Source organism: Pieris brassicae, chromosome 9 (genome assembly GCF_905147105.1).
Source record: "Pieris brassicae chromosome 9, ilPieBrab1.1, whole genome shotgun sequence".
Taxonomy (NCBI): Eukaryota; Metazoa; Arthropoda; class Insecta; order Lepidoptera; family Pieridae; genus Pieris; species Pieris brassicae.
Window position 1 is genome coordinate 14,805,005 of NC_059673.1, and position 20,861 is coordinate 14,825,865.

Genomic DNA, 20,861 nt, shown 5'->3' on the forward strand with positions numbered 1-20,861 from the left:
ACTTGGAGGAAATATACATTCACTTGCCATCTCATGCTGGTCTCCTCCTGACTGCTTGTTACTTTTCTCCCGTTACTCATACCTCTGCATACTTAAAATTCTTTCAAAAACTGCATGACATACACGCTAGCGCTCGATTTTCTAATTACATAATTACAGGTGACTTTAATTTACCTTATCTCATCTGGTCATCCTCTCCAGATACCCTACTACAATCTGCAAATACTGAGTCATCGAAATTGTTATTGCATACCATGTCTTTTATGAATTTAAAACAAAATAATGTTATCCACAACAACAATGGGCGGCTCCTGGACCTAGTCCTAACAACACTTCCCGGGCGTGTTGATTTCTCTGATGATCCTTTACTTGGTCCTGTTCCTCATCACCCGCCTTTAGATATTCTTAGTACTGTTAATAGGTTAACTGTCATGACATCAGCTACTTTCAATCAAAGAAATTTCTTTAATGCAGATTATGACTTAATAAATAATGCTATCGATAAGGTCGATTGGGTGACATTACTAGCCACGTCCCATTCTGAGGATGCTGTTACCGTCTTCTACTCAAAAATAAATGCAATTATTGCTGCTTGCGTGCCATTCTCTAAACCTAAATCCCGTAAGTATCCAGTTTGGTTTAGCAGAGGGCTGATTAGAGCTCTTAATCGTAAGAAGAAACTCTGGTGTCGCTGGAAGACCTACAAAGGCTTACTCGACTATGAAGAGTTTTCTTTATTAAGAGCACGTGTTAAAAATCTTATGAAACTTTGTTATAATCGCTATATAGAAAGGATTGAACAATCGCTTAAATCTAATATCAAACATTTTTGGAAATATACGTCCACTCTAAAACAAAGTAATTTAGGTTACCCTAAACTAATGAAGTATGGCAGCATTTCATCCGACGATCCCAAAAAAATAGTTGAGTTATTTTCAAATTATTTTCAGTCAGTATTTGAACCTCAAACTCACTCGGACGGAGACGCTGTGACAGTTGAAGAGAGCCTTTCCAGTGACTCTCAGATCCTTGTGCATAACTTGTATTTCGATGTAGACGAGATCAGCAAGGAACTATATTTGCTTGATCCGAGTAAAGGTCCTGGTCCAGATCAAATTAGACCAGTTTTTCTAAAGCATACACATCGTTCATTGTGTGTCCCTTTACAGATTATATTCAATAAGTGTATGTCCAGTGGCACTTTTCCTGATTGCTGGAAATTATCTTATATAACGCCTATCTTTAAGACTGGTGAAAGGAGAGATGTCGAAAATTACCGACCGATTTCAATACTTTCTGCAATCCCTAAGATCTTGGAAAGATTAGTTCACCGACGAATTTATTCCAGCCTAAGGCACGTTATTATAGACCTACAGCACGGATTCGCAGCTGGTAAATCTACTCTCTCTAACCTCCTTGTTTTTACTAATTATATTTTTAGCGGTTTAGATAATAAACATCAGATAGACACAATCTACACGGACTTTCAGAAGGCTTTTGATAAGGTTGACCATATGATGCTTTTACAAAAGCTGTCTTTTAATGGTATTAAGGGCAATCTTTTAAGATGGTTTACGGCATATCTATCTAATCGTGTTCAATCAGTGGTAATAAATGGGTTTACTTCTTCTCAAATAGTAGTGACATCCAGTGTCCCCCAAGGCTCAATCCTTGTGCCGTTGCTCTTTTCTTTATTTATCAACGACATATCTAAATGTTTTTTACACTCCAAGTACTTGTTATACGCAGACGACTTAAAGTTATATAAAACGGTAGTTGCACTTTCTGATGTGGAACTTATTCAGAAAGATCTCGATAGGCTAGAGGACTACTGCAAAATAAACAAATTATTCTTAAAATACAGTAAATGTCAGCATATCGTGTTTACAAGGAAAATACATAAAACAATCACGGCCAACTTCACCCTTGGAAACCATTCCCTGGAACGTGTGAGCTCTGTAAGGGATCTTGGGGTCCTTCTTGACTCCAAATTATCCCTAGATAAACACATAGGCTTGATTATTAATAAAGCCTACCGTATGTTGGGTTTCATAACGCGTGTCACCAAACCTTTCAAAGACAAAACCACATATATTCACCTCTATAAGACGCTTGTGCAGTCTCAGTTGGAATACGCTAGTCCAATCTGGAATCCCTACTACGCTATATATGTTACACAACTGGAGGCTGTACAAAAGAAATTTTTGCGTATTTTAAATTGTCGCATGAACGGTGGTAGGGCTAAATACAACGAACTTTAAAAAAAATATAATTTGCTTTATTTGAGTACTAGGCGTAGTTTGATAGATTGTGTCACTATAAGAAAAATATGCGTATATGAATTAACTTGTTCAAATCTTCTCGAACTCATAAGATTCAATATTCCTGCCAGATCTCTATGCTCGCTCCTTTAACCTTCCGACTCCCAGAACCAACATTGGGTTCCGTGAGCCTCTTCACAGGATGTGTTCTACTTTTGATTCTACTACTAATATCGATCTTTTTTCGCACTGCTCTACTGCTTCATTTAAGAATAGGTTAAAACAACTTTTCGAGTAGTAAACCTTGTATCTTTCTTCTTATTTTGGCTACTAGTATATCTGTCGTTCTACCGATCTATAAACTTTGTATTGTCTACTTAAATATTTTGTTCTTTGTCATGTCACGTTTTGTTTTGCTTTATATCCTTTTTTTTATCAGTGAAACTTTTTGTGGATATCTTATGTTTATATTTCTTTTCTGACTTCTACATTTAGAGATGTATCTGTTTGTTTCCCAAATGAATAAATAAATAAAAATGATCTACTATATGCAACTACGTATTGTCTTTTGTTAACATAATACATACCTTCAATCCGTTGAAAAAGTGTTTTTCTTAATATATGAAACTTTACAGAAATTGATTAACCAACTTTATCTTATTTAAATATTTATTTAATAATTTATTTCAATAAAGTTAAATAAGTTAAAGGCTACAAGACAAATAATACAATTATTTCATTTTACCTTATTACTACTAAGATTATTACAAAATTTCATTAATTGTAATATAATTATTAGTATGATACTAATCATCATACTTATCAGTGAAGGTACTATCATACAACACATGGTCTCAGGTATGAGTAATATGAGGTTTATTTTAATATACATTTATGAACCCGTAGAATCATTTCGTTTAAAAAGTATATACAGATACCGGCAAACTTCTTGAGAATTAGAGGGGGAAAGTTTGTGTATCGCACACAGCGCGGAACAAAAACGTCAACTGATTTACCAATGACGCGATCGACACGTAACTCTCCCGCCGCCGCGCACCACCGCCCCCTCCCCCTCCCAGTAATACCTATCGCTTCTGCGCAGGCAAGGACATTTGTTCAAGATGTTTGCTGGTATCTGTACATATTTAGATATAATATGATATTTCTACTGACTCCACGCAAGTATTACAATAAGTCTTCTCTCTAAGTCGTCTCTCGAATAAGGAATCTGAATGCTATATTGAGTTTTTCTTCATTCGATTTGCTTCATGTAATTGTTGTTTCTTTTGTATACTATTTGTTAGGGAGTGCTTCCTGCCAACTTCGGTGTCCGCATTAAGGAGTAGTATTACAGTAAATCCATCGTTCAATTCGAGTCATTAACTAAAGCTTTTAAAATTACACCGTAAAGCTGCAGTAACTTATATTTACGCTAAAACAAGTGTAAAGCTCGAAGAAATAAATTTAGTTTCTCTTTATCACCTAATAAAATATTCTCGTCGGTCGCCAACTTGTGTGCACCTGCCTTTAATATGCAAGGAGGGTGCAGATAAGCCAGACTTACTGCCACGCTGATCCACTTTGAGCCTTTCGTGGCCTGGACAGATTTATGCTGGACCTTTCACGTAACTTACATTGAGTGGACAATCTTTAGTCAATACTCATTGGTTTTGTTAGCTTTTTTCTAAGGTCTCGACAGTTGATGGGGCAGACCATTCTGTCGTTTTCATGTTTTTTTTCAGTAAGTAAACGGCTTTTAGCGGTGAACCTGAAATAATTAGTATTTCACCGTGCCCAGGAGCTTTATTATGTGTTGCTATGTGAGGATACAAAATAAACATTCAAAATATAATTTAATGCCCTATTCTAATGTATATATATAGAAATGTGACGTATAGATGCGTGAAAGTTATACTGATATTGAACATAGAAGTCATACAAAAAAATGTTACTGTGTTTATAAGACATAGATGAGTAGTTCAGTTCAGTATTTGACTGTCTCATTACGTTTTCATCGTTGGCAGATTACATAGTTAAAATCCCCAGTCGAAGTGTAACATTATTCCGTTAGGCATCCCATTTTTCCGTTACGAGTCATCTTTTTATTGTCCCTACCACGATTGATTCCAAGGCATTAATAACGAAAATATATAATAACGATAATAATGATAGTAATAATTCTGTTACAATTAAGGAAATTCTGTAATAATCTTAGTAGGTAAAATTAAATAATTGTAATTTGTATTCATGTCTATGATTTTATTATCATAGCCTTTTGTTAAACTTTATCTTATTTAACTTTGTTTAACCAATTTCTGTAAAGTTGCATATAGTAGATCAATCGAAAAATAAAGTCATAAAGAATTTTCACTTCTTACGTGTGTACACTAGTACACGCACACATTTTTTTATATAGTGTGTCAAGTGGTTATATTTGTCATATGCAAGTTTTTATCAATAAATTAACCAACATATTGTTTCGAATTCTTATTTAAAAAAAATTCAATACAAATTTTACCAAAGACTTGTTAAGTGATTCGGTTCGTTATTTTTTATTATTTACCACTCGTTTTGCCTTTCGTGTTACTTCTTTATGTGTAATAACTACTTAATATAATAATAATAGCAATTAAGTTATAAACTTAGATTAATACTTGAAGAAAAATCGCAATATGCATAAAAGTCCAACAACGCACTTGAGACTTGTGTTCGGTTATTTTAATTTATATTGGTTTAGAATTTTGTAATTTGTCAATTACATGCCATTCATGGCCAGTCGACTACGTTGTCGAGTTGGGTTTGGTCGTGGAACAAGTACTTGAAGTATCACAGACTATTTGTCACAGACTTACTATTAAATCAGGCACTTATTGGTGCTGGCTCTCAATTAAATTGAGCAGTCAAAAAAACCGAGCCTAACAAAGTTGACTCTATTTATTTTTAGCAAAGTCGATGTAACCATTTTTAATAGTATACCTACCCACAGGATCTATTTCTTTTTAATACTCAATTCTAACGTTTAACGTTAATATTTACGTCATGGTAATCTTCTTTGTTCAATTACGAATTGCTGCTTTATCAACATTCAGTTTCTGATTATTTACTTTATCGGCTTTCTGTCTTTCCACGTCAAATCTCCAAATTGTATAGGTGATACCTTCGTTCATATGACGCGCTGTCTTTGACTTCACTCTAGTTCATTTACCTGTCAAGCCGAGATACCAAAGATACCTACCTACCTAAGTTGCCTTGAGAACTCAAGGAGCCCAAGGTCTTGAAATGCCCGAGGAACTCAAGCAACTTTTCATGATTAGAATTAAAAAATAAGTAATATGAAAATAATATATGTTCTAAATTCCATCGTGAAATGCTACGTCTGAAAATGTTTAAACTACCAAAATTTGAAATTTCCAAACCGCACCGTTCGATTACTCGTAACTGCATTCAATTATTCAAGTTATATTGTACTTTAATAAACAATATATGTTTTTAATTTATTGTTTTCAACCAGTTAAAAGTTCAGCCTTAGCAAATGAAAACTTAAAAAACGAATCAGTTTTACATCAGATCAAAGTGCTCCAAAGAAAATACTTAATGATGCAACCAACACTTCTAAATCTTGGAAGTCAGTTATTTTTACCTACAGTAAAATCAGAGATTTAACGCGCCAGTCTTATCGCTAGGGTCGTAACTTCGAGCCCCAGTTGTGCACTTATTACCGTCAAATTAAGCTTTGTGAGTAATTTACGAATGTCTCAGACACAAAACAGAACTTAGGCCTGTAATCACTATATAAATAAGAATTAATATCGAAATATGTTGCTAGACGCAAAACGCGATGACGACTGGACTAATTCGAGTTTTAGTTTTTTTCGCATGAGCAGCTAGTAAGCAATTAAAATGACCAAAGATACATATTATGCACTTACAGGGCCACCTATAAAGGGAATTCCATTGGGTTGAATTGTAATGTTTATTTATAAAAACGTTATACTATTAAGTACTTATGGGTCAAATGCAATCTTGATTACTAATATTGTATTGTTATGACTAATATATAATTATATTTTTTATGACAAACAAAATTATTCTTATAACAGAATTCTTCAGCTTACTTAGTCAATATATATCAATTATAGGTCAAATATAGATGTATATAAGTTCTTTTAAAAGTTTCAGTAATATCAAAGAGGAATTGATTTTGTATTTTTCTCATGTAGAAATATTTGAAATGCAAAATTTAAAGAACTATTTGAATGCATTGCACTGGCGTTATGTGATTTTCAAACAAATAATAGCTTCAATTGTCACATTATCATATAGATGGATACACTTTACAGTTGAATTTCCTACTTGGAAAGTGATGTTAGTGGACTTCAATAAAGACCGACGTGAATGGAATAACGATTACGTTCACGGGTTTAAGGTTTATATTTCAAAAATCACGTGTATTTTTCATGTCAAACTTTTTGTTTTCTTTGGTACATTTCCGACAGTAGGTACTTAACTATAGTGCTAGTTTGCTAAAAACGCGCGAACATGTATCTTCTTATGGTTAATTGGACTAGATTAATTCGACTACAGTCTTGGACTCCACGGTACTGATCGACCACAGCTCTTGCATCCAAAACTTGAAAAAACCCGGCTTAGCAATAACACCTAGTTCATATAATGAATGTCTATTTCTATATATCGGACTATTGCTCTAGTTCTAGCCACTCAACTTAGTAAAAATTGGTTTAGAAGGTATAAAAAACATCTAACACCCGTTTAAATATAGGCTCTAAATATAAATATTCATTTAACTGGACTATAGAAATATTCAAAGAAAACATCAAGCATGTTATTTCATCATATACGGGTCGCCTCCAATCAACGCTGTTTTCTTTACAGACTTCTTCTCAAAGCGAACTATGATCTTGTTCGCAGGCATAATAAATGCCATCGTAATGTGTATTTTATGATAAGGTGATAGAATTCCCTATCGTCTGATCGTGTGTCTTTCAGTTAGCCTAGACAAATGTTTGTTAAGGCTTCCCGACACCTGGAGCCGTGTTATACATCTCTGTCTGAAGATTACTTTAACGTCAACACTGACAATGATTGAATGTATGGTGAAAGGAATATTAAGTTTGTTATAAAATTATGTGCCTGATACGAAGGGGTGTATTCCTAGAATACATATGACCAGACGCTTGCTTTGCACCAGTTCTACAATTTTCAGATCCCTTGCTATAAATATATAGTTAAGCTTGTGACCTAATTTTAATCCTTATTAAAACGAGAAAAAACTTACTTTATTCTGTATAAAAATAAATAGTTAAAATAAAATACACTTTAGCTTAGGAGAGCGCGCTTAAGAAAGTTTTTCACTTGTTAATGATCATAGTCATACATAGAGCTGTAACGCTACGGACAGTTTTATAATATATATAAAAATGAATCCCTATTTCCCTTGGTCACGACATCACGCGTGAATGGCTGGACCGATGTCGCTAATTCTTTTTTTGTTGTATTTGTTATTGTCAGGAGAATTTCATATGAAAGAAAAAAATTAAGAAAATTGCGAAATAAATTAGAAAATTTAAGAATACTTTTGTTACGATAGCAATTTTTTTTTCAGTGCATAGCGCAATTCAAACTTTTTCATGTAACCTTATGGCGTTTGACATAACATTTACAGAATGCGTGCTGCAAATATCGTCAAAGAGGATGTAAGAAAAAAGATTAATTTAAAAAAAAATGCTTCGATCGGAGTTATTATATTGATAAAATACATTTAAAATAATTACAGTCGCTAATTGTTAGTGGCATTAATCTTGGAAATCCATGTTTTTCACATGGTCAGTCCCCTGGTCCCGCATCGGAATACCAACAAAATTATTTATATACGCTGCAGAAAAACAAACAAAGAATGTATATCGTAAAGCATTAGAATAATAAACACTTTATTTCTGAAATATTTTTAAGTTATTATATCAACTCGAAATAAATATTCATAGTTAAGACAGGACAACGTCTGTCGGGACCACTTGTTTCAAATAAAATAATGATAATCAATTTCCACAGATCACTTTCAATTTAACAAATATGTCTAGCAACCAAATAGGTTATACGATCTATATTAAACTCTTTCGACGGCAGCCCTCAATAAATGTACGTGTTTTTTAACCAAAAATAACGCACTTAAGTTTTTTACACGCGTCATGCGTTTTTGGGTTTCACTAATATGCGTAATTCGTCACCTCATATGCGTCTGTACTTATTTGAAAACTAATAAGTTGAGATACGTAATGTAACATTTAACTTAGCTCGATTACAATGCATAGCTCTTTCATAGAGTTTCACCGCTAAGTTGGTACGTAATTTCCTGCTCGCTAATCTATAGGCTGATACGTGAAGGCTTTGTAGCGCGGGAAGGCGGAACTCATTAAGAATTTTGAAGTTGGAACACACTTGTTATAGGGGCATGTATATAAATGAGATTTTGTTTTTAATTAATAAAATAAAAGTATTTTAATTAATCTCACGCATCTGTTAACATTAAAGGATTGAATATTGCTCTAGATTTTGCAGCCCATTCGGGCCAAGCTTTGCCCATTCAGCTACGCTCGTCCGAGCTGAGCTGTAGGTACTTAAGGCCAACAGCAATATTAGAAATAGAATTTGAGCAGAGTCTAAACAGAGGTCCAACGTGATTGAGTTGTAGAATTCCATACCATAAGTATCTATCTATATACCATAAGAATGCGAGAATGATTTCAGCTGCCTCTCAAAATAGCGCGGAATACAGTACAGTGGATTTTGCTACCCAACTCATCAGAGAGGTTGCTTTGCCTTGCCTTGTTAGGTGTCATTCTAAAGTCTAATAGAATGACACCCAACTCGATACAAAAAAGGCAACGTGACTGAATTCTTGTAACTGAAAAATAAATTTATAAATAGTTGATTAATGACAATACAGTGAAATTTAACTTGAATTATAAGAGTCTTACTGAATTTCAGAACAGGTACAATCTTATTCAATCCTTCCGGTTTTTCTTTGAGAATAAATTATAAGAAGTCGGAAAAATGTCATGGAAAGTAGGTTTTTAGCCTAGATTTGAAATGCAGTTAAATATTTAATGATACTGTCTTCATTAAATATTAAATTTGCTATAAAATAAGAATTTTCGATCTCTTTTTTCATGTCGACATTTGCACACTAAAATAATGTTTTAACGATTCAATAGTGCCATAGGTGAATATTCAATTTTATTAAATACAGGACACAAAAACTTAATGTTTCAAGCATGATCCCATGTTGACAACACAGAAAAAAATCAAAAGCATAATTAATAACAATGTATTTGTTTGACGTGAGCCCTCTACGGATTCAAATATTTTGTTTAACAAAAATATTACTTAACGCACTGAATTTATTGCATTAATTGTCATTTGAAAGCTTTTCAGCAAGGATTATCACGCTTATATCCTTTAAAATAGAAGTCGGAGCAATACTGTCAGCCACTTATTGTTAGGGCTTATAACTTTGTATCGTTAAAGTGAAAACTATAATACTAATAATGTAATACTAGTAGATTACTTGATTTGGCGACATAGTAGACACTATTGTTCAGATTCTACTTGCTGCTTCGTTGCAATTAGTACCTGTCTTTGAGTTTAGTATTTTATTCATTTTGACAACAAACTCCTAAGCGAAATTAGAGAATTATCACTAAATAAATTCAAAGCCCTCGTTAAACGTAAATTAATCAATAAAGTTTTTTTTATAAATTTGACGAATATTTAAATGTTCCTAATCCTTGCGATTGATTTGCTCCAGTTCAAACGGTTTGTATTAGCGATTAAAAAGAGTGACGGAAAGTTTCTTGGCGAACTTTCCTTCTTCTTCTTTCGTTTCTTGGCTGCTCTACCGCTTTGTTACTTAAGGTTGTGTCCATGTATGGTTCCTGCTAGTGATATCTCTCCACTTTGTTCAGTTTGTATCTTCCCTTAGAATAGTAGAGAAGAGAATAGTGACACCAGCGAATTAGCGATCTGCCTCGTGCCCGTTTGCCTTCCACCTTACCGACGACAACCAACTTGTCCAGGTTATCTGGTTGAAGACGATATGACGAAAGAAGAAGAACGCTACAGAGAAAAAAACATTGCATATTTTTATATTAATCTAAATTTATTATTAAATTTGCCTCAATGAAAACGTGTGCTTGTCACAAGTTTATTTTAGTTTACATAAACATTGGAACTGAACGGTTGGCAAAATTGGGTAGAACTCAGTTTTGGGGTTTTGGTCTAAATGAAATCCGTTAAACCTCGGATTTAGAACTGCGAGCTAATTTGTTACTGGCAATTGCTATTCGTATTTGACCGCGAGTTTACTCCACGATAATCTACTAATGTTTCTTTATTGTATAGAAACGGTTGTCTTAGATACGCATTTCATTACGGAAAAAAATGTGGTTAAAATAGTTTAATCAATCGAAATATAATTTCAAATTACTATTAACCTATGAACGTCTGTAAAAAAATAATGGTGCTGATTTCAAGCTTACTGCCAGTTCTCAAATCATGGATTAGAACTTACTATTAGTAGAACTGACGAGAATAACAACAGTTTATTCAAGTTATATTCAACGTCCCTATTATAAAAAAGCTCGTCTTTTCTTAACGTGAGTACCGCATCCTTAAGTGAACAGAAATTGAGAGTAACAGAAATTATATTTTATAACAATTCCAATGTTATAACAGTAAATAATTACTTAAAACCGTGTCTATTGCGTAACTTGTTTTATTTATGTAAAAATGTCGTCATCATGTCTCCTTAATCTTCGTTTTATAATAATAGAGAACAAATAGAATAGAGGAACCAATGTTAAATATTGATTCACCAGAGCTTTCCATTGTTTATATAAAAGGCATAGAGTTGACATAAATATCAATATACTATTAGAAGATAGAAAGAGCAAACACAAGGTTATCAATATATATTTCCTGAAGTTATTGTATAATCGTTCACTTCGGACATATACTAATTAGATTTATTATGACTGTATCGCACAGCTTACATGATATACGCAAAACTTCTGTTTTGCCGGTTCACGATTTTAAGGCAAACTTTATAATCTTTTGTAATTTGTTCTCACGTACTTCCGACCAATGAAGTATCGTAGTAAGAGTTCTAGAATAGTTAAAAAACTGTTGGGTTGACTATAAATTTTTGATTATTTTCTTTATTTGAGGGCTAAATAGAGAAAATTATGAAAACCTTTATCGAAAAAGATAATTTATCTGACATAAAACAATTGAATACTCTACCTGGTTTACATTTTAAATAAATTTTACAGAAGTCAGTAGGGACGGTAGACAATGTGCTTATAAAATGCTCAGTTAACAAGATTTCCCTAGCGAGAGATTTTATAGAATTTTCAACTTTTAAAGCTAAAATTTGGAATATACATTGTAGGAATTTGGTTTCCTCGTAAAGAGGCCAAATACTTCAGGCTATTGTTTCGATATTATTTTATTCAGTAAAAAAATATTTGTCAGTTGTTTTTTATGTAATTGCTTATGCTAATATTCTACACACTAAAAAGAGTGTAATTATTTTTTTAACATTTAATTAATGTATTTTTATTAAAAAAAATAATTTGAAAAGCGACAATAAATGATAAAAAACTTCGTGATATTTGCGTGTTCAAAACGTGATACTGTTTATGTTTGGATATTAAAAATATATATAAAAAATTGGTCACTTATTTAGTTAATAACACCAAAAAGGTGACAAATCATCCACAATGCAACTTAAATATAATGAAATAAAAATTAATGTATATATATTTTTTATGTGTGTATTACCTAACGTGTGAACGTATGATAGAATATTTAGTTACATAATTACATTATAATTGGAACCCGTGGACTCTTGTGAATTGTGTAATTTGGAATTTTATTCACTAATTATAGAATTCCAGTGAGGATACTTTGTTTGTGACATTTAATTTGTGGTATTTGGTATTGGATGCGGTTTATTGACAATAAGGTATATCGAACTTTTCATAGTATCTATTTACATTTAATCAAAAGTAATAGGTAATTGAGAAACAGTAAAAGAGGAGGAAAAATAATTTGTTATTTTCTTTTGAAATACCAATCTGTAACTGAGAACGTGTGAGGCGAAGTGACTTTGGAGTTCTCAAGTATTGTATGTGATATTATAACAACAGTTTTGAGAGATCAGAATTAGTTATAGTTGAAAACAAATTATCCAAGAAAGGAATCAGTTTATTGCTTTACTCAAAGGATATTAATCGGCAAATTTACTAATGGAGAGCTTATGTCGTTGCATGTGGGCATAGTTATTTTTTTGCCTTGTGGACTAACGAAAAATCTTTATTCATATTTTGAATTCAATTTACGTTAAAAAAATGCATACATTGGTCCGTTACGTCACTATATTCAAGTAGCTGTAATTCTAAAACTATGTGATTATTACCTTATATAATATAACCTAAACCTAATTGTAGAAGTACATATCTTTCATTATAATACAAAATAATACATTAAATCCTTTTTATTTCAATGTAATTTGCCTATTTTAGTCCATTAAATCACTTTCATGTATTTTGTTGTCATCAATTTATAGATTTAAAGTATAGTGTACTCACTGGTTATATTTAGAAACATAGCATGTTTTTATATATTTTAAATATATATCAAATTAAATATTATTTTCTTCTTCAAAATAATGGAACACTTAAGTACGTAATATGAATTCTAAAGGATTTTATTTAATTTACTAAAACTAAATAAAGGCATAGTGAAATTGTTATTTTGAATATGTTTCTTAATGACTTCAAGTCAATAGAACGGAATTCATTTAACTTTCAGGAGTCTGTTAGATGAATGAAATGTCCAACATTTTTCGAAAATAAACTTTACAGTCAAAGACAATCAAGCGCACCGTTTTGTCTTTTGAACTACATCATCACCCGTGGCCGTAAAAAACTACGTCATCAGGAGAAGCATCCATGCGATACGCTAGACGATCAGGCCCATAGCTTTCTAACTTCGATTACAATATGAGGCACATTTCACCCACCGATTTTGATCCTTTACGATCGACATTTTATCGGCTCACGTGTTTTAGACAAAGGATAGATAAAATCAAGCGTGCATTGACACGTGAAATGCCTATGCCGACAAAGCGGATGGGAATGTTTGACTTTAGAGGCTATTTATGAGATGGATGCCCGAATACTTAAAAGCTACTTGGTTCAGCTTGAAATTTGATGCTTTTGCAGATTTACTTTAACTAAATACCACAGAAAATTTTACCGTTGTTACAAATACGGAACTACCATAAATCCACGTTTTTAGGTCGTTCGACTTCAGTTAAAAAGCATAGGTAGCTTGCCTTGCCTTACAAGCTTGGCTTGTAAGAACCAAATTGAAATGTGTATGCCCCATTCTTAATAACAACTTTACTTCGTACTAATGAGGAAAATAAATATATTAAATTAATTTTAGTTACAAAAACTTTTTTATGTCTAAAGAAATGTTATTTTTCTATGCTCCCTTTTATGTGTATTAAGTCCCTCCATACTCCAATAGAAAATACATTCTTGCGACTTCATTAATAGGCAAATAGGTGATCAGGGCCTGACACAGCGTCGATCTTTGGGTTTAAGACAAGGTGTTCTCGCGATATCCATCACCATGGCTAGTAGTAATTGCAACACAGAGAAAAGTTATTCACACTGCTCCCAACACCACTTCGACGTCTAAGTATTTATTGTCAATACATTTAAATCGATCACAACTGATGGGTATAAAGATAAGCTTGGGCCTAAATCGTTGATCCCTGGTTTAACACCAATGCGGGACCAACATCAAACACGTATTGACACCACTAAAACCCCTTTGATAGATTTATAGACATCCTACTATCACCTTGAGCGATTTGGGGCGTGACTTTCGCAGTTTTGAATATAGGTTACGAGCGGTTAAGAGATTGGAACAGTGGTTTTTTTGTGTTTGTAGCATGTGCCTAGCAGGGTGGCCTTTTGTCTTGGATGATGTACTATAGTAAGGTATTGTATGTGAATGGGTCAAATAAATACTTTAATCTTCTAATATTTAAGTGAACTCATATTTAGTCCATATTGGCCATGCACCAGGGAGGCCTTTAACGATTGTATCAGGCGTAAATAGGTCCGTGTCTGTTTAAATGATTATAATTAACATTTCTATTATAATAAAGCTTTATCTCGTTGGTTTCTAAACAAGAAATATTAAATACCACCTTGTTTATCCCAGCCCTATAGTAAGAAAATATAAAAACGTAATTAGCACGGCTTTGTAATTAATTCTTGCTCTACTTAAATCTTTGTAAAATTAATATCGAAAATCCTCACCCAACGCCAAGAAAACGCTGAAAACAGCGACAATTATAAAAAATTGTAAAAGCGAGCATCTGTCTTTCCGATTGATTATTCAAGTTAAAAACGAAGCTAAATTTTCCTTAGGAAACTTGCCAAGTCACCAACGTAGCATCTGGCATGGGCCCATTTGGCCAAGTTCTGCGCCTACAACACTCATGGTTATTGCTATAATTGTAACAAATGCCAATTTATTCTACAACATCATCAGGTTTCAGCACTCCAAAATACACTTGGCGCCATGGTTTAACGATAATAGCATTTATAACTGATATTTGTTTAAATGAAATATTTTCAATGGTTATTTTTTGTTACGAACAAAGTTTTTCCGTTTATTATACGGTATTTCTATTTTGATTTTTTAATGAGTCTTATAAAAGTATATATCGGTTGTAGGTTGATGCTTAAATTTTATAACTTTTAATATAATTAACAAAACATCGACCGGTGTCTGGCATTTAGCATTAATATATCTAATACACACGATCTAATCAAAATGATGTATGAAATTATAACTTAAACGCCTCAGTCGGAGTTTTGGTTCTTTTTGAAGTGAAACTTCTTTAGGCGCATGAGGGTAAAATTTCCAAGATGAAACGTCTGGAAGATGTTTAGCATTTTGTCGAAGTAAAATGGAGATCGAAAAAAAAATACACGCTATTCGTTGATGTATTGGTTAAGTAGTTGCATATTAGAACTTTAGTTGCAAATTTTGTCACACAAAGTCTTGTGCAGATTTTTTATTTATTTATCTTATCATTAGCACGTATACAGTGTGTAAACAGTGTGAATATATATATACAAATACATGGAGTGATCATATACTGGTACATGATCTTCTATTGGGGCTTTTACCTAGGTAATAATTTATTTACAAACAAATTTCACTTCTGACATGTGTACTATGCACGCACGCACTTTTTTGAAAATAAATAATTCCATGTTTAAAGATAAAATTTTAGCTTCATGATTTTCTAAATAACCATAAAATATAACACTTGATTCAAAATGAAATAAAACAATTTTAACCAAATAAATTCTGATCTGACAATTGTAATTATATTTAATATTTTAACGACTAATATTAATTAAACGCAATCATCCGGTTTATTTTATCCAGTAAATCTATTTGTGGTGTAGCTACGACTCGCTGAATTGGTTTAGTAATAAATTAATTCAATATTTCTGCGTGTCCTTTGAAAGTGACGGTACTGAGCGTATATTTTATGAAATAGAATTATACATGAATTTGAAATACCTTACTATTCTTAATTTGAAATGAACAATTTGTACTTACCATTTAAATATCGTTTAAAATTCAATTATTAATTTCACTTAGAATTTATTCTTTTCATTTAAAAATATGCTTAGATACTGCGTTGCGTCTTATCCGGAGTTTCGATTTTCAAATTTTACAGTAAGTAACGGTGAAAACTCTGTACCATTTACTATACTATATAACTTGTATAACGACTTAGTAATTTATAGCTAATTCTAAAGTATCTGCAAAGAAACCCGGGATTAAAACCACCCTATGTACTTACGTTTATCTATAAAACTGAATGTTCCTAAGAAGCCGGTTGCATTATTCTGCCTAGCTCCTGTGTGAAACTCCAGCACCAAGGACTGCCCAGGCGAGTACAGGGCGGGCGGGATATCAGCACGACCGCCACAGAGTTGCTTTGCCCAGCCCGACCTTTCGTTGATGGCTCCAGGAGGCCCAGGACCTTGCACTTCCCAGTACACCTTTATATAGTCTCCTCTTGAGCAACTGAAAAACATACAAATTATTAAAATCTAATCAAATTGCTTTTGTTCCAAGTGCTATTTTTGGAAAATACTTGTATGCAAGCTCTTCTGAGCTGTTCATGGTTTCGGTCGAAGTGCGTGCCTAGGAACTTGAATTATAGTATTGGCTTTTGATAACATAGCTTTTACAAATTAAGAAAACACTTTTTAAACGGATTGAAGCTCAATACCTACAAAAAAGTCGATAAAGATCCCACAAACAAGGTAATAAGATCTAGGCTAGATGTTTGTTACTTACTAAATATTCTATAACACTGTCACTAGACGTTAAATCTTTAACAACAGCCTGCGTAAAACCTCCAAAAAATTTTGGATTGCCAAAAATACACAAACACAACAATTCTTAAAGATATGACTGACTATGGGAGTCATGTAGACTCACCCACATACAAATTAGCCAAACACTTGTATCAATATCATCCCCTCTCAGGGGGCACACTAGTGCTTATGTTAAGGACTCTTACCACTTTGTGGAAACATTGAGAGATCTCAAATTACTCCACAATGAAACCATGGTGAGTTTTGACATTGAGTCACTATTTACAAAGTTACCACTAAATGACTGCCTAGATATAATTGCAAAAAGACTTAGTGAACAGAACATGTCACCAGATTATGTAGATATTGTTAAACACTGTCTCACATCAGGATATTTAATGTGGAAAGATGAGTTCTATGTTTAGGTTGATGGAGTAGCCATGGGTTCTCCGGTGTCACCTATAGTCGCTGACATCTTCATGGAGGACTTTGAGGAGAGAGCTCAAGCCAATGCCCCGGTTAAACCTCGACTGTACAAGAGATATGTCGATGAAACATTTGTAGTCCCCAATGACAAAATGTGCATTTCTAGCACATTTAAATTCTTTACACAACAACATTAAATTTACTGTTGAACAAGAGAACAACAACTGTCTGCCCTTTTTGAATATTTTAATTATACGCAAAGCAGATGGCACACCAGGTCACATAATACACAGAAAGGCAACCCATACAGATAGGTACCTCAATGGTGAATCCCACCACCCTTCACAACTGCTTTCTGTCGGTAAATGTTTGTTCCAGAGAGCCCAGCGTCTTAGTGATTCTGCCCACCTCGAAGAGGAACTACAGCATGTATAGCAGGTGCTACACCGAAACAAGCTGCCCCCGGCTGCATCACAGAAACAAAAACAAGACTCAGACAGTTCTCCGCCAGCCAGCCTACCTGCTATATGTATGTATATGCACAAGAAGATTCAGCAATACCTAAGACCAGTCAAAAGTAACATCCCGTTGCATCCAGATGCAGGTATATACAAACTAGATTGTGACTGTGGCATGTTTTACATAGGGCAAACTAAAGGCAATATGTCCAGCAGACTCAGAGAACACATTGCGGACAAAAGACATAGACGACACACAAAATCAGCAGTCCGTGAACATACACACACTACATACGCTTTGACCAACCGAAAGTACTTGCGAAAGAAAAAAGATTCTTCCCAAGATTGGTACGCGAAGCCATTGAAATAATAAAACACCCCAATTTCAATAGAGAAGACGGCCTAAAATTATCCAACACCTGGAATCCAATAATATCCAAATTAAAACCCCAAGACAAACAATCCGCGAAAATAGACGACACCTCATTGAGTGAGTAATTTCTGCAAAAACCCGTCATATTTTAGTCGATATCAACTCCGGGGAAATAAATACAGATAACACAACTTTCTCAACAGCTGTGATACGTTTGACATTCAACACCTTTTGTCTTCAGTCACCGTGACCACACACGCTGTAAAGCACGCGAAAATTTAAAATTATGTAAATAATTATAAGTTTATATTAATAATACATAGCTTCAATATGTTTAAAAAGTGTCTTCTTAACTGGAATTATGCTACTCAACGTATTTTGAGATTTAAAAATATACAAAGAAAGCACCGAGGAATCAGTAAAAACTGATTTATCAAAATTATAACATAATTTGACTTCACTTTTGTTTAGAGGTGTTTAAAACAATTAGTAAAGTAAATATTTAAAAATGAATTTCCTTTTTAGCTTTTTTAAACAATAACCAGGCTAGAGCGAAAGCAATTAGAAATGCAGCTCTAAAAGGAGAAATATAGAAGGTATTTTAATAATTCATCTGCATAATTTGGCGCAATAAACGCTCATTAAGCGTATTAAGATGGTATGCGGAGATATACGGAAGCGAAATGCATTTAGTCAAAGAGATGCTGAAAACATCATGACGCTATATTTAATTAGATACAATTTTTTTTTGGGATTTAAACGCGACCATGATTCATTTTCTTTACTCGACGGATCTAATGGTTACTACAATCGTCAGCGGGAGACGAATATTAGTGAGAGATGACGAGAGGACGATATTTAAACGTATTGTTAACGAAGGTCGCGTAATAGCTACATTTCCGATTACGTATTTTTTTACCTAGTTTTTAGGTTTAACAATTATTAAATCAATACGTGGATACAAAATTATTACAACGAAGCGATAAAAATAATACAATATTATTTATGTGTATAATACTTTGTCTACCCAAAAGGTTTAAAGGACACTATTAAATGTTGAAGAAAAACAATGATAGCGCTTTTACTACCAAGTTATTGACAAAATAATGCTATAAATTTAGTAAGCATCTCTTAAACTAGGAATTACTGAACCGAGAGAGCTTATGCGTAGTTATTTTAATGTAATTAAAACTGTTATTTTAAATTCTCTCGCAATATCCGGTATTTAATGTTAACCGATCTTGTGGAAATATTTGCTGTGAACAAATTATATCCGTTATACAATACGAAGTTAAAATTTAAGACTACGCGAATACATTTTGTTAATTATTTTGCTATTGTGTTGTCCATTTAAATCGGTAATCATCGACGAGCATCATCGCTAAAAGGCAAAATATGAATATCAAAATTGTTATTTTTATTGTTACATGCATAATATATAAAAATGTTCGTGCTGCGCACCTTTAAGGATAAATGTATTTTAAATAGAATTGTCGATAGCGTAAAAAGACGACAGGACCTTTTTACGTTAAAGAAGCTTAAGCGAAATTTTAAACTTAAATCTAAAAGGCTCTATATTTTAAAGGAACAAGCATTAGCGTCATCTTACGATGGTTTATTGAAAGAATGTTTTTGAATGATGCTTCAACGGTTAAAATGTGTGTAATAATTTCTGAATACTTTTAACAGTTCACATATTTTATTACGGCTTAGGATTAGAATCTAACTATGAAAATTGTTTTTGGGATCTATGAATATCGGTATCATACCGTACAGTTCAAGACCGTAAATGTTTTCTAAATTATTCTTGTTCTGTCTTTTGACTAGACCAGCATTCTCAACTTTAAAACTACAAACTTATAATAAGTAAAATAATAATAATGAATTTAACAATTTTAAAATTGTCTTTGGTTAACATAGCTTTTACACATTGAAAGAAAACAATTTTGTAACCGGATTAAAGCTATTTGTATTAGTATAAACTTATAATTATTTTACATTATTTTAAAATTAAATTCACCGTGTCACCGTGACCACGCACGCTGTAAAGCACGCGAAACGTCGGAAAATTTTAAATTTAAAATTATGTAAAATAATTATAAGTTTATATTAATACAAATAGCTTTAATCCGGTTAAAAATTGTTTTCTTTCAATTTTAAAATATATAATTTTAGCAAATAGTAATCAAATTTATAACTGTCGTACATATCGTGTTCCCATATGGCAAAAACAATAATATACGAATGCACAACTATGCACACCAGCTCTTTAATAAAGAAAACAATAGTGTAGCTCCTACAACCTTTTATGTTTACCTCAGATTTCTGTACCAGTTTTGTGATCGTTTGCTTTTTCTAATAGACAAGTAGGTGATAAACTTGTGCCTGGCACACTTCGTCTTGACGGCATGCTGGTTTCGTTAGTATTTTCCTTCACCGTATGAGCGAACATAGAGAGAAAGGTTAATGGTGCATAGCGATACTACGACCTCAGTGATGATAGTCGCACGCCGAAGCCACTAAGCAAACACTAGTTCTTACCCTAGTTTTATGTTTCTATTAATGGAAAAGAATAAATTATATTCTATTTGATTGCGTTTCTAAATAGAAATTCTAAAGATATCTCAAAATTCAATTACTCTCAAGTATGTAAATAGAACGCCTCGCCGGCGTTCTCGCTTCTTTAACTTTCATTTAACTCAATACCATTTAAGATTATTTATTCGATAGATTGGTATTTCATTATATATTAAGTTCAGTTGAAGAGACTGCATCACCATCAGTTAAACCTTGACCTGGTCGAGGCATTACAGGTTTACATTACATTCTATTTTTT

At 33.0% G+C, this 20,861-nt stretch overlaps 1 protein-coding gene across 1 annotated transcript in view; it reads right to left on the reverse strand.

Annotated features, from left to right (window-relative positions):
• LOC123714562 (suppressor of lurcher protein 1) overlaps positions 1-20,861 on the reverse strand; it is a 217,813-nt gene that overhangs the window by 110,780 nt on the left and 86,172 nt on the right. Inside the window, exon 5 of the mRNA XM_045668874.1 lies at positions 16,246-16,472. Within this exon, the coding sequence (XP_045524830.1) occupies positions 16,246-16,472 (227 nt within the window). The remainder of the gene's footprint in view (positions 1-16,245; positions 16,473-20,861) is intronic.